Raw genomic sequence first — 16,113 nt, forward strand, 5'->3', positions numbered from 1 at the left:
TGCGCCACACATTTTTGATAGGAGACATGTCTGGACTGCAGGCGGGCCAGGAAAGTACCCATACTCTTTTACTACGAAACTACGCTGTTGTAACACGTGGCTTGGCATTGTTTTGCTGAAATAAGCAGGGGCGTCCATGATAACGTTGCTTGAATGATAACATATGTTGCTCCAAAACCTGTATGGACCATTCAGCATTAATGGTGCCTTCCCAGATGTGTAAGTTACCCATGCCTTGGGCACTAATACACCACCATACCATCACAGATGCTGGCTTTTGAACATTGCGCCTATAACAATCCGAATGGTTATTTTCCTCTTTGTTCTGAGGAGACCACGTCCTCTGTTTCCAAATACAATTTGAAATGTGGACTCGTCAGACCACAGAACACTTTTACACTTTGCAACAGACAATCTTAGATGAGCCCGGGTCCAGCAAAGCCGGCGGCGTTCCTGGGTGTTGTCGATAAATGGCTTTCGCTTTGCATAGTAGAGTTTTAACTTGCACTTACAGATGTAGCGACCAACTGTAGTTACTAACAGTGGTTTTATGAAGTGTTCCTGAGCCCATGTGGTGATATCCTTTATACACTGACGTTGGTTTTTGATGCAGTACCGCGTGAGGATCAAAGGTCAGTAATATCATCGCTTACATCCAGTGATTTCTCCAGATTTTCTGAACCTTTTGATGATTTTACGGACCGTAGATGGTAAAATCCCTAAATTCCTTGCAATAGCTTGTTGAGAAATGTTGTTGTAAAACTGTTCGACAATTTGCTGACAAATTGGTGACCCTCACCCCATCCTTGTTTATAAATTACTCAGCATTTAATGGAAGCTGATTTTATACCCAATCATGGCACCCACCTATTCCCAATTAGCCTGCACACCTGTGGGATGTTCCAAATAAGTGTTTGATGAGCATTCCTCATCTTAATAAGTATTTATTGCCACCTTTCCCAACTTCTTTGTCACGTGTTGCTGGCATTAAATTCTAAAGTTAATGATTATTTGCAAATAAATTTTTTTTTTATCATTTTTAACATCAAATAAGTTGTCTTTGTAGCATATTCAACTGAATATTGGTTGAAAATGATTCGCAAATCATTGTATTCCGTTTATTTTTACATCTAACACAATTTCCCAACTCATATCGAAACGGGGTTTGTACATTCTGGGTGTCTTATTCAATAAAAATAAAATAAAATTCCATTCCATTTTTAAGGCGGTCTGACATAACGTTTTTAGCATTCAATCAGACACCATTGTGAGGTTTTGTATTAGTGTTCCTAAAAATCAAGATATAGCGGCCCCCAGTCACATTTTTTTCTCTAAATTTGGGCCCCCGAGTCAAAATAATTGCCCAGGCCTGCTCTCAGGTGTATGGCTAGGGAAGTAGAGTAAAAAAGTATAAAATTAGCTTAAAAAGTTAGAACATTAATCTTAGCAACGTCATTCATGTCTACCATGAATTGATTAACGTGGACTTAAACAAGTTGAAATGTTACGTGAGCGTGGATGCACGAGGAGTATCACCTCTCCATGCATGGGATCACAGCAGACAGGAATGAAGGTAGGAATAGGTTTTAATATAAAAATACAAAAGAACACTTGTACAAGCGGTAATGTGATGGGACACAAGTAGGGGATTTAATTTTTTTGTTTTGTTTCATTGCCATGAAGGTTTTATAGTGTTTTATTGCTGTGGATTTTAAATTGCATGTTTTTATATTTTAGGATTTGATTATAGTTTTATTTGCATGTTTTTATATTTTATAATTTGATTGTATTTTGAATTGCACGTTTTTACATTTTAGAAATTGATTGTCTTTTTTTAATTGCATGTTTTTACTCCTTGTGGACTTTGCTGGTATTTTAAGACATTGCTACGGCGTCACATTAGTGCCAAAAATCCAAGCGCATAAAACTTTCATCGCGCGCTGATTCTCCACTTCGTGCGCGCGCGCGACACCACTTTGCGCGCGTGCGCGGTGCCTATGTGCGCGCGCGCCGTCTTCGTTTTGGCCCTTTGGGGCGGTTATTCTTACACAGCCCCTCCTTCTGATTGGTCAAGCGAAAATAGCTGAGGGCCGATCAGAAGTATAGCAGGGCGGGTCATCGTCAATATGTATCAAGATAATACAGTAGGGATGGGCGATACCATACTTTTAGGATTCCATACGATACCGATACTTTTTCTTACATTTTCATCGATACCAATACTGATACCGATACCATTAATTTATTATTGGCAATTTTTGTCAGTCAAAAATATTATTACTATTGTTATTATTTAAGACAAATCACAAGACAAATACAGACCATTTATCCATCAGAGAATTTAAGGGGACACCTTCTGTCAAAAAATGATTTATGGGGGGTCATAAATCAATGATTTATGAAGGGTCAAGTTCAAAGGTCAAGTTCAAAGGTCAAGGTCAAGGGTCAAAGGTCAAGTGGGTGTGGCTTACCCCGGAAGAGGGTGGAGTTAAGATCTGAGGTGGGAGTGGTTTAACCAGGAAGAGGGTGGAGTTTTAACCAGGAAGAGGGTGGAGTTAAGACCTGAAGTGGGTGGAGTTTTGACCAGGAAGAGGGTGCAGTTAAGACCTGAAGTGGGAGTGGTTAAACCAGGAAGAGGGTGGAGTTTTAACCGGGAAGAGGGTGGAGTTTTAACCAGGAAGAGGGTGGAGTTTTAACCAGGAAGAGGGTGGAGTTAAGACTCGAAGAGGGAGTGATTTAACCAAGAAGAGGGTGGAGTTTTAACCCGGAAGAGGGTGGGTTAAAGACCTGAAGAGGGAGTGATTTAACCAGGAAGAGGGTGGGTTTAAAAACCTGAAGAGGGATTGGTTAAGAGGGAACAAAGGAGCGTTCAGGTTGAGGTCAGTTTTTAAGGAAGCTTGAGAATGTCATCTGATCAGCATCTGACCAGCCATTTGACAGTTTAAATGTTTACGATCGTTTGAAACAACTTCCAGACCTCACGAAAACATATTTAAACGATTGGGAGGAACTAATTGGGTTAAGGTTAACCATATGTTTGACCCTGCTTCGATGAATTGATGGCTGGGAATGTTACGTGGGAAGATGTGGACACGCACGCACACACACACACACACACACACACACACACACACACACACACACACACACACACACACACACACACACACACACACACACACACACACACACACACACACACACACACACACACACCATTACCTCTGCTTTACCACATTATTAGACAATGGTTTAACTCCATTTAAGCATTTAAACGTTAAAAGCATTGCACGTGTACGACGTAATACTTTTTTTTTTTACCAGCCGATGACGACGAAGTGAAAGACAAAGAACTTTGTTTAAACGATCTTACAAAGTTGGAAGATGATTATCGAGGTGTGTTTAAACCTTCGAATTATTTAATATTATGTGTATTCATTATTTTGTTTCATAGAGGAATTTCCGTAAGATCCTAACGCGATCGTTTTAACACAATCGCAGTCTGGTGAGTCAAATGATTCTCATTTTACAAGAAAAAAAACATGCGGTATACAATACATATATACATATATTTACTTACAGATTTTCCGTTTACATCTCCGGCTCGTTGGATCCCCTTAATCGAGCAAGCGCCGTCAATGTCCGTCGGGAGACAGCCAGCAATTCCAGGCAGAGGAGAAGGCTTGATTGCGCCAAAGAACCCAGACATCGAAACCTTGGTCCGAGATAACATCATCGAAAACAACGGCGAATGTCCGACATGCCCCCGCTGTAAGTTTTTCTTGCTTTCTGTAAGCTTTTTAAGATTCTCCGCGGTTTTAAAGAACTCCTCTCAATCCTCTGTCTTCCACTCAAATGAATTTCGCGGCTTAGGGGAATGGGCGGGGACTGATTCCGGAGGTGGGCGGTTGTTTCCGGCAAGCAACCTTCTGGTGTGCATTAGCGCCACCTACTGTAATGGAGTGTGGACCAAGATGGATCCCTACTCTATATTCTTTTATTTAACCACATGTTTTTTAAATACGTGTATAATGCTTTGTATCCTATGTGTTGTGAATTCCATCCTACTATATCTTCCAAGGAACCCAAAGAAATGTTACCACACCTCCCGCTTTATTTATTTTGTAGATTGCCTGAACCACTTCATGAACTAAATCTTGTCTTGTTTCTGATGCTATGTTTTTTATGCTCATTAATGCACTGCTGGAGTGCGAGCACACAACTACTTTCCTTGCTTTGTTTTCCTCTATCCAGTTAACTGCCATATAAATTGCTACCAATTCCCCCGTAAAAACAGATAGTATAATACTATGTTTCCTTGTGGGATAACTGCTGCAGCTCTTACCTTTAATTTTTTTTATAGTTTTTGATGCATCCGTATATATCATATCTCAATCCATTTTTCTATCTGGTAACTATTTAAATTTCTATTCTTTAGTAATTGCATGTTTTCTTTTGGGTTATCAAACATCCACGGTGGTATTGCAGGCATTGGTACTGTAGGACTAACTTTAATATTGTCAATTTTAACTTTATTACATATGTCTCCTATAATCCACCCAAAACTATTATTTTTTTTTTCTCTTTTTCTTGGCAGTTTGGTAGCACTGGACAAGTCGGATATCCTTGCTTGGATCCTTTTAAAGTTGCCCGATAAACTGCTGAGAGTTGATCTCTCCTCTTGTCCAAAGGTTTTTCGTTCATTTTTACTTGTAATACTGCCACTAGGGTTGATGTAGTAGCTCCACAACATAACCTTAAAGCCTGTGACTGGATCCAGTCTATTTTCCCAAGTCATGTTTTTGAAGCAGATTGGTAAATAATGCAACCGTAATCAATAACAGATGGAATTAAAGTGATATATATACATATATTGTTTTCAACGTCAACCTATCAGCCCCCCAATCATTACCCCTCAAAGCCCTCATTATATTTAACACCTTTTTACTTTTTCTACTATTTTTTAATTTTCCTGAAGGAACACTCCTGAAGGAATAAATAAAGTACTATCTAATCTAATCTAATCAAATCTATTTTGCTGATGTGGGTTGACTAGTTCATATTTTTATCAAACCATATTCCTAAATATTTAAATACTTGTACCTCTTCTATGTTTTCACCGTAGAGTTTTTATTTGGAGCTTGTTTTGTACTTTTCTCTTTGTAAAATGTATGACTTTTGTCTTTCCAACAGAGAATCTTAAACCCCAAGCCGTTCCCCAGTCTTGAACATTATTTACCACTTTGTTAGTTTTTTGATTATTTCTTTTAACTTTAAATAATATACTAGTCTTTAATTAATCATTTTTTCCATTACTTTCCCCAAATTTGAGGTCAATGCTATCGGCCTATAATTTCCTGCCTCTTCCGGGTCTTACCCTGACTTGGATATTGGAATTATTACCGCTAATTTTCCCCTCTGCCGGTCATTCTCCTTCTTCATATATCCTGTCATATCATTTCAAAACCACTTCTTTGACGATGCTACCTAAGTTTTTGATCATTTGATAACTCACCAGGTGTTTCCCCGGTGACGTATTTTTAACCTTTTTCAAAATTCGAACCATTTCATTCAAAGAAAATGTCATATCCATAGTGTTGGTAAAGCTATTATCGTTGTCTTCCATCATTTCCCCAATATTTAAACTCATCGTTTCTTCTCTCTTTTGTTTTTCTACATTTCTCAAATTATCATTACTGTGCACTTTAACACATTTTTTTTGCTAAAGGTTCTGCTGTTTCTTTACCCGTGACTACATCTTCTTTAATAAATGTGGCACATCATCCTCTTTACCCATCATTCCTATCTTTATGAATCGTTATATATCCTTTTATTATAAAGTTTAATTTTGGCTTCAGCCATGTTTCTTGAATACAAATTATATGTGGTTTAGTTTTCATATTTTTTATATATCCTTTTAATTCATGTTCGGTTGCTATCAAACTTCTGGCATTCCACCGAACAATTAACATGGTGTTGGAATGTGGTAACATGACTCCGTCACGTCTACTCTCTGTAGTACAGCTTGCACCCGGTCCCAAGATAGTTCTTTCAACAACTTTGCTACTGCTTTGACAATTATTTTGATCTTTTCAGTCTTATTTCTAGTCTGTTCTGTACAGTTTATTACGTAAGCCAGGAATACAACGAGTTTGTCCGTGGAAATTCCTGTATTTGTTGCCTCTTGTTTTTTTTTTTCTTGAACTATTCACACTTCTGTTCTTTTCTACACTTTCTTGATTTCTCACTTTAAATGCCTCTGCGTATGTAATATTTCTTTCAACTTTGATTTGTTGTACTTCTGTTGCCTGTTTCATGATGTATGGCTTTTGATTATTTCTTTTTTCAATCTACAATTCCAATAAATAACACGTATTTCCAGATTACTGATAACTTTTTCAAAATAAAATGTAATTCCTGAATAAGATAATTGTATCGAATCCAATGGATTGTCTGGTCCTAAAACCTCTTTGCGGTAAAGAGTGGTAGCCAAGACACACGGTCACACACGGTCATACTCGGCAATTATTTTGACCTGGGGAGCAGATTTAGAGGAAAAAATGTGTCTGGGGGGCCGGGATATCTGATTTTCAGGTACAAAAAACTTCACAATGACACAAAATAAACACAAGAGTTAAACCTCACACTAAAAACAAGACATTTACTTGTACGTTCAAAAGACAGAATAGAACAAGACAAGACATGCAATGCCATCTACAAAATGTTATGTAAATGTTAGTCATTACACATGCGGCTATGGTTTTGATGTATTTGTTACAGACATGTTTACGTCAAGTAACATCACATGGTTCCCTTTGCACCTTTCAACAAATCTGAAAAGGAATATTAAGAAGTAAAACTTATATTTAATCCTACCTCTTCTCCGAGCACACGGTGACTGTACATACGGGTCGAAAAATGTTTGTGGAGTTTTAAGGCAAATCCAACTTCTTAAAGTACAAACATATTTACAATCAATATTAAATGTTCCTTTCCCCCTAAAAAACAAGACACACAAAACGAAAAAGAAAGAAAAATAATAAATCAATCAATAAAATGCATCAGTCAAATAGTACAGGCAACTTCGTTAACATGGAGCCACAGACAATTTCATTCAAAAAGTCCAAATTGCTGACGTAAAGATACAACAACAAATAAAAGCAAAGAAGGCCTAGTGGTTAATTACAACAGACAAAGTATTAAAAATGTCGGTCCAATAACTGCACAGGGATGGGCAGAGCCAAAACATGTGTAGCAAGTAAGCTGGAGACTGTTGACACCGAAATAAGGCTATATGTGGCACAGATACAAGATTTATAAACTCTACTTAAAGCCCCACTTAAGAACTTTCAGTTTTGGTTTATATTGGCCGCGCCAGTGAACCAAAGCGGTGGCGTTTTCCCAAAAGGAAAACCACATTTACCATGAGGACTAGCGCATATAGCGTCAAACTGACACGATAATGGCGCAATGATTCAGTATTACTGAACTTTCCACAGTAGGAACCTACATCCATTTTCTACCGTTTATTCCCTTTTGGGGTCGTGGGGGGCGCTGGCGCCTATCTCAGCTACAATCGGGCAGAAGGAGGTGTACACCCTGGACAAGTCGCCACCTCATTGCAGGGTCAACATAGATAGACAGACAACATTCACACCAACCTACATATTTTACTCAAACCTTATATTTGCAGTTTGAAGTCACTGCATTGTTTTTTCCTTGTACAGTTCTTTTGAGTTTGTTGCGTGGTTGGTCAGTGTGGAACTGCGAAGTATCGCGCTGGTGGGTATTTATTGCTACCACACAAATTTCCAGTAGCTAAAATTAGCATTATTATTCTGATTTGAGCATTGAAAGTCACTTACTAGTTTAGCAGGAACAGATCCAAAGCAGCATTGGTCTAAAATCTCTCGTCTGTAACAAATACATCAAAACCATAGCCGCATGTGTAATGACTAACATTTACATAACATTTTGTAGATGGCATTGCATGTCTTGTCTTGTTCTATTCTGTCTTTTGAACGTACAAGTAAATTTTTTTTTAGTGTGAGGTTTAACTGTCGAGCATCACGGTGGCAGAGGGGTTAGTGCGTCTGCCTCACAATACGAAGGTCCTACAGTCCTGGGTTCAAATCCAGGCTCGGGATCTTTCTGTGTGGAGTTTGCATGTTCTCCCCGTGAATGCGTGGGTTCCCTCCGGGTACTCCGGCTTCCTCCCACTTCCAAAGACATGCACCTGGGGATAGGTTGATTGGCAACACTAAATTGGCCCTAGTGTGTGAATGTTAGTGTGAATGTTGTCTGTCTATCTGTGTTGGCCCTGCGATGAGGTGGCGACTTGTCCAGGGTGTACCCCGCCTTCCGCCCGATTGTAGCTGAGATAGGCGCCAGCGCCCCCCGTGACCCCGAAAGGGAATAAGCGGTAGAAAATGGATGGATGGATGGGTTTAACTGTTGTGTTTATTTTGTGTCCTTGTGAAGTTTTTTGTACCTGAAAATCAGATATCCCGGCCCCCCAGACACATTTTTTCCTCTAAATCTGCTCCCCAGGTCAAAATAATTGCCGAGTGTGACCGTGTGTGACCGTGTGTCTTGGCTACCACTCTTTACCGCATCTCTCCATGAACCCCGATAAAAACATCCGACCAGGAGCGTTGGGCTGCAGTGCATTGTGGGTAGGCGAGTCTTGTACATGATCATGTTCTGTCGGTTCATTTGCAAAATAAACCAGAGAGCACAACTCAGCGTTGATACAAAATGAAAGTAAAAAGTCATGTTAGAATATTTTAAAAAACTCAGCTCGGATTAATTACTGTTCTCTTGGTAGTGGAGACGAAGTGGGGGTTAAGGGCCAAGGTGGTCTCTGATCCATCTTTGACACGGAAGAAAAAAGGGCTGTGAGAGGTTAGACCGAGGAGGCATGGGTTTTTTTTTTTTACTACAGCCGACGAGGCACATATGTTTTTCAAATTAGACTGCGTCGTATTTTGGAGGAATCAAACAAACATTACAAAGAGGTTTTAGGACCACACAATCCATTGGATTCGATACAATTATCTTATTCAGGAATTACATTTTATTTTGAAAAAGTTATCAGTAATCTGGAAATACGTGTTATTTATTGGAATTGTAGATTGAAAAAAGAAATAATCAAAAGCCATACATCATGAAACAGGCAACAGAAGTACAACAAATCAAAGTTGAAAGAAATATTACATACGCAGAGGCATTTAAAGTGAGAAATCAAGAAAGTGTAGAAAAGAACAGAAGTGTGAATAGTTCAAGAAAAAAAAAAAAACAAGAGGCAACAAATACAGGAATTTCCACGGACAAACTCGTTGTATTCCTGGCTTACGTAATAAACTGTACAGAACAGACTAGAAATAAGACTGAAAAGATCAAAATAATTGTCAAAGCAGTAGCAAAGTTGTTGAAAGAACTATCTTGGGACCGGGTGCAAGCTGTACTACAGAGAGTAGACGTGACGGAGTCATGTTACCACATTCCAACACCATGTTAATTGTTCGGTGGAATGCCAGAAGTTTGATAGCAACCGAACATGAATTAAAAGGATATATAAAAAATATGAAAACTAAACCACATATAATTTGTATTCAAGAAACATGGCTGAAGCCAAAATTAAACTTTATAATAAAAGGATATATAACGATTCATAAAGATAGGAATGATGGGTAAAGAGGATGATGTGCCACATTTATTAAAGAAGATGTAGTCACGGGTAAAGAAACAGCAGAACCTTTAGCAAAAAAAATGTGTTAAAGTGCACAGTAATGATAATTTGAGAAATGTAGAAAAACAAAAGAGAGAAGAAACGTTGAGTTTAAATATTGGGGAAATGATGGAAGACAACGATAATAGCTTTACCAACACTATGGATATGACATTTTCTTTGAATGAAATGGTTCGAATTTTGAAAAAGGTTAAAAATACGTCACCGGGGAAACACCTGGTGAGTTATCAAATGATCAAAAACTTAGGTAGCATCGTCAAAGGAGTGGTCTTGAAATGATATGACAGGATATATGAAGAAGGAGAATGACCGGCAGAGGGGAAAATTAGCGGTAATAATTCCAATATCCAAGTCAGGGTAAGACCCGGAAGAGGCAGGAAATTATAGGCCGATAGCATTGACCTCAAATTTGGGGAAAGTAATGGAAAAAATGATTAATGAAAGACTAGTATATTATTTAGAGTTAAAAGAAATAATCAAAAAACTAACAAAGTGGTAAATAATGTTCAAGACTGGGGAACGGCTTGGGGTTTAAGATTCTCTGTTGGAAAGACAAAAGTCATACATTTTACAAAGAGAAAAGTACAAAACAAGCTCCAAATAAAAACTCTACGGTGAAAATATAGAAGAGGTACAAGTATTTAAATATTTAGGAATATGGTTTGATAAAAATATGAACTAGTCAACCCACATCAGCAAAATAGATTTGATTAGATTAGATTAGATAGTACTTTATTTATTCCTTCAGGAGTGTTCCTTCAGGAAAATTAAAAAATAGTGGAAAAAGTAAAAAGGTGTTAAATATAATGAGGGCTTTGAGGGGTAATGATTGGGGGGCTGATAGGTTGACGTTGAAAACAATATATGTATATATATCACTTTAATTCCATCTGTTATTGATTACGGCTGCATTATTTATCAATCTGCTTCAAAAACATGACTTGGGAAAATAGACTGGATCCAGTCACAGGCTTTAAGGTTATGTTGTGGAGCTACTACATCAACCCTAGTGGCAGTATTACAAGTAAAAATGAACGAAAAACCTTTGGACAAGAGGAGAGATCAACTCTCAGCAGTTTATCGGGCAACTTTAAAAGGATCCAAGCAAGGATATCCGACTTGTCCAGTGCTACCAAACTGCCAAGAAAAAGAGAAAAAAAAAAAAATAGTTTTGGGTGGATTATAGGAGACATATGTAATAAAGTTAAAATTGACAATATTAAAGTTAGTCCTACAGTACCAATGCCTGCAATACCACCGTGGATGTTTGATAACCCAAAAGAAAACATGCAATTACTAAATAATAGAAATTTAAATAGTTACCAGATAGAAAAATGGATTGAGATATGATATATACGGATGCATCAAAAACTATAAAAAAATTAAAGGTAAGAGCTGCAGCAGTTATCCCACAAGGAAACATAGTATTAAATAAAATAATCAGTGATAAACTATCTGTTTTTACGGGGGAATTGGTAGCAATTTATATGGCAGTTAACTGGATAGAGGAAAACAAAGCAAGGAAAGTAGTTGTGTCCTCGCACTCCAGCAGTGCATTGATGAGCATAAAAAACATAGCATCAGAAACAAGACAAGATTTAGTTTATGAAGTGGTTCAGGCAATCTACAAAATAAATAAAGCGGGAGGTGTGGTAACATTTCTTTGGGTTCCTTGGAAGATATAGTAGGATGGAATTCACAACACATAGGATACAAAGCATTATACACGTATTTAAAAAACATGTGGTTAAATAAAAGAATATAGAGTAGGGATCCATCTTGGTCCACACTCCATTTCAGTAGGTGGCGCTAATGCACACCAGAAGGTTGCTTGCCGGAAACAACCGCCCACCTCCGGAATCAGTCCCCGCCCATTCCCCTTAGGCGCGAAATTCATTTGAGCGGAAGACAGAGGAGTGAGAGGAGTTCTTTAAAACCGCGGAGAATCTTAAAAAGCTTACAGAAAGCAAAAAAAACTTACGGCGGGGGCATGTCGGACATTCGCCGTTGTTTTCGATGATATTGTCCCGGACCAAGGTTTCGATGTCTGGGTTGTTTGGCGCAATCAAGCCTTCTCCTCTGCCTGGAATTGCTGGCTGTCTCCGACGGACATTGACGGCGCTTGCTCGATTAAGGGGATCCAACGAGCCGGAGATGTAAACGGAAAATCTGTAAGTAAATATATGTATATACTATGTATTGTATACCGCATGTTTTTTTTCTTGTAAAATAAGAATCATTTGACTCACCAGACTGCGATTGTGTTAAAACGATCGCGTTAGGATCTTACGGCAATTCCTCTATGAAACAAAATAATGAATACACATAATATTAAATAATTCGAAGGTTTAAACACACCTCGATAATCATCTTCCAACTTTGTAAGATCGTTTAAACAAAGTTCTTCGTCTTTCACTTCGTCGTCATCGGCTGGTAAAAAAAAAAGTATTACAACGTCGTACACGTGCAATGCTTTTAACGTTTAAATGCTTAAATGGAGTTAAACCATTGTCTAATAATGTGGTAAAGCAGAGGTAATGGTGTGTGTGTGTGTGTGTGTGTGTGTGTGTGTGTGTGTGTGTGTGTGTGTGTGTGTGTGTGTGTGTGTGTGTGTGTGTGTGTGTGTGTGTATGTGTGCGTGCGTGTGTGCGTGTCCACATCTTCCCACGTAACATTCCCAGCCATCAATACATCGAAGCAGGGTCAAACATATGGTTAACCTTAACCTAATTAGTTCCTCCCAATCGTTTAAATATGTTTTCGTGAGGTCTGGGAGTTGTTTCAAACGATCGTAAACATTTAAACTGTCAAATGGCTGGTCAGATGCTGATCAGATGACATTCTCAAGCTTCCTTAAAAACTGACCTCAACCTGAACCCTCCTTTGTTCCCTCTTAACCAATCCCTCTTCAGGTCTCAAACCCACCCTCTTGCTGTTTAAATCACTCCCTCTTCAGGTCTTAAATCCACCCTCTCCCGGGTTAAAACTCCACCCTCTTCTTGGTTAAATCACTACCTATTCAGGTCTTAGCTCCACCCTCTTCCTGGTTAAAACTCCGGCCTCTCCCTGGTTAAAAATCCACCCTCTTCCTGGTTAAAACGGCACCCTCTTCCTGGTTTAACCACCCCCACTTCAGGTCTCAACTCCACCCTCTTCCTGGTTAAAACTCCACCCGCTTCAGGTCTTAACTCCACCCTCTTCCTGGTTAAACCACTCCCACCTCAGGTCTTAACTCCACCCTCTTCCGGGGTAAGCCACACCCACTTGACCTTTGACCTTTGAACTTGACCCCTCATAAATAATTGATTTATGACCTCTCATAAATCATTGATTTATGACCCCCCATAAATCATTTTTTGACAGAAGGTGTCCCCTTAAATTCTCTTCCATCCATCCATCCATCATCTTCCGCTTATCCGAGGTCGGGTCGCGGGGGAAACAGCCTAAGCAGGGAAACCCAGACTTCCCTTTCCCCAGCCACTTCGTCTAGCTCTCCCCGGGGGGTCCCGAGGCGTTCCCAGGCCAGCCGGGAGACATAGTCTTCCCAACGTGTCCTGGGTCTTCCCCATGGCATCCTACCGGTTGGACGTGCCCTAAACACCTCCCTAGGGAGGCGTTCGGGTGGCATCCTGACCAGATGCCCGAACCACCTCATCTGGCTCCTCTCGATGTGAAGGAGCAGCGGCTTTACTGTGAGTCCCTCCCGGATGGCAGAGCTTCTCACCCTATCTCTAAGGGAGAGCCCCGCCACACGGCGGAGGAAACTAATTTTGGCCGCTTGTACCCGTGATCTTATCCTTTCGGTCATGACCCAAAGCTCATGACCATAGGTGAGGATGGGAACGTAGATCGACCGGTAAATTGAGAGCTTTGCCTTCCGGCTCAGGGAACGGACCGCCACAATAAGACAGTCCGATACCCCATACTCTCTGAGCACTCCCCACAGGACTTCCCGAGGGACACGGTCGAATGCCTTCTCCAAGTCCACAAAGCACATGTAGACTGGTTGGGCAAACTCCCATGCACCCTCGAGCACCCTTCCGAGAGTATAGAGCTGGTCCACAGTTCCACGGCCAGGACGAAAACCACACTGTTCCTCCTGAATCCGAGGTTCGACTATCCGGCGTAGCCTCCTCTCCAGTACACCTGAATAAACCTTACCGGGAAGGCTGAGGAGTGTGATCCCACGATAGTTGGAACACACCCTCCGGTCCCCCTTCTTAAAGAGAGGAACCACCACCCCGGTCTGCCAATCCAGAGGTACCGCCCCCGATGTCCACGCGATGCTGCAAAGTCTTGTCAACCAAGACAGCCCCACAGCATCCAGAGCCTTAAGGAACTCCGGGCAGATCTCGTCCACCCCTGGGGCCTTGCCACCGAGGAGCTTTTTAACTACCTCAGCGACCTCAGCCCCAGAAATAGGAGAGTCCACCACAGATTCCCCAGGCACTGCTTCCTCATAGGAAGACGTGTTGGTGGGATTGAGGAGGTCTTCGAAGTATTCCTTCCACCTATCCACAACATCCGCAGTTGAGGTCAGCAGAACACCATCCGCACCATACACGGTGTTGAAAGTGCACTGCTTCCCCTTCCTGAGGCGGCGGACGGTGGTCCAGAATCGCTTCGAAGCCGTCCGTAAGTCGTTTTCCATGGCTTCCCCGAACTCCTCCCATGTCCGAGTTTTTTCCTCCGCGACCGCTGAAGCTGCACACCGCTTGGCCTGTCGGTACCTGTCCACTGCCTCCGGAGTCCTATGAGCCAAAAGGACCCGATAGGACTCCTTCTTCAGCTTGACGGCATCCCTCACCGTTGGTGTCCACCAAGGGGTTTTAGGATTGCCGCCCCGACAGGCACCAACTACCTTGCGGCCACAGCTCCGATCTGCCGCCTCGACAATAGGGGTGCGGAACATGGTCCACTCGGACTCAATGTCCAGCACCTCCCTCGTGACATGTTCAAAGTTCTTCCGGAGGTGGGAATTGAAACTTCGTCTGACAGGAGACTCTGCCAGACGTTCCCAGCAGACCCTCACAATGCGTTTGGGCCTCCCAGGTCTGTCCGGCATCCTCCCCCACCATCGCAGCCAACTCACCACCAGGTGGTGATCGGTAGAAAGCACCGCCCCTCTCGTCACCCGAGTGTCCAAAACATGAGGCCGCAAATCCGATGACACAAAGTCGATCATGGAACTGCGGCCTAGGGTGTCCTGGGGCCAAGTGCACATATGGACACACTTATGTTTGAACATGGTGTTTGTTATGGACAAACTGTGACGAGCACAAAAGTCCAATAACAAAACACCACTCGGGTTCAGATCCGGGCGGCCATTCTTCCCAATCACGCCTCTCCAGGTTTCACTGTCGTTGCCAACGTGAGCGTTGAAGTCTCCCAGTACGACAAGGGAATCACCCGGGGGAGCACTTTCCAGTACTCCCTCGAGTGTTCCCAAAAAGGGTGGGTACTCTGAACTGCTGTTTGGTGCATAAGCACAAACAACAGTCAGGACCCGTCCCCCCACCCGAAGGCGGAGGGAGGCTACCCTTTCGTCCACCGGGTTGAACTCCAACGTACAGGCTTTGAGCCGGGGGGAAACAAGAATTGCCACCCCAGCCCGTCGCCTCTCACTGCCGGCAATGCCAGAGTGGAAGAGGGTCCAATCCCTCTTGAGAGAAGTGGTTCCAGAGCCCTTGCTGTGCGTCGAAGTGAGTCCGACTATATCCAGCCGGAATTTCTCGACTTCGCGCACTAGCTCAGGTCCTTCCCCCCCAGTGACGTGACGTTCCACGTCCCAAGAGCTAGCTTCTGTAGCCGAGGATCGGACCGGCAAGTGCCCTGCCTTTGGCTGACGCCCAGCTCACATTGCACCCGACCTCTATGGCCCCTGCTATGGGTGGTGAGCCCATTGGAGGGGTGACCCACGTTGCCTCTTCGGGCTGTGTCCGGCCGGGCCCCATGGGAACAGGCCCGGCCACCAGGCGCTCGCCATCGTGCCCCACCTCCGGGCCTGGCTCCAGAGGGGGGCCCCGGTGACCCGCGTCCGGGCGAGGGAAATCTGGGTCCATGATTTTTCTTCTTCATAAAGGTCTTCGAGCTGCTCTTTGTCTGATCCCTCACCTAGAACCTGTTTGCCTTGGGAGACCCTACCAGGGGGCATGAAAGCCCCCGGACAACATAGCTCCTAGGATCATTGGGACACGCAAACTCCTCTACCACGATAAGGTTGCAGCTCAGAGAGGAGTAGACCATTTATACCACATTTATTATGGTCAATATAAAATAAAAGTAAATTTAAAATTAACATAAATATGAAAAATAAATTAAATATAAACAAAAATATACACATTTTCACTTGTCTTTTTTCT

General features: G+C 41.9%; 1 protein-coding gene across 1 annotated transcript; it reads right to left on the bottom strand.

Annotated features, from left to right (window-relative positions):
• Positions 1 to 9,053: 9,053 nt before the first annotated feature.
• LOC133541215 (uncharacterized) lies at positions 9,054 to 15,969 on the bottom strand. Its single transcript, XM_061884429.1, has 2 exons — positions 12,001 to 15,969; positions 9,054 to 11,920 (listed from the first exon to the last, which is right to left on the bottom strand). The coding sequence occupies exon 1, from the start codon at positions 14,997 to 14,999 to the stop codon at positions 13,164 to 13,166; it is 1,836 nt and encodes a 611-aa protein (XP_061740413.1). The 5' UTR covers positions 15,000 to 15,969; the 3' UTR covers positions 9,054 to 11,920; positions 12,001 to 13,163.
• Positions 15,970 to 16,113: the final 144 nt, after the last annotated feature.

Source organism: Nerophis ophidion, linkage group LG23, assembly GCF_033978795.1.
Source record: "Nerophis ophidion isolate RoL-2023_Sa linkage group LG23, RoL_Noph_v1.0, whole genome shotgun sequence".
NCBI lineage: Eukaryota > Metazoa > Chordata > Actinopteri > Syngnathiformes > Syngnathidae > Nerophis > Nerophis ophidion.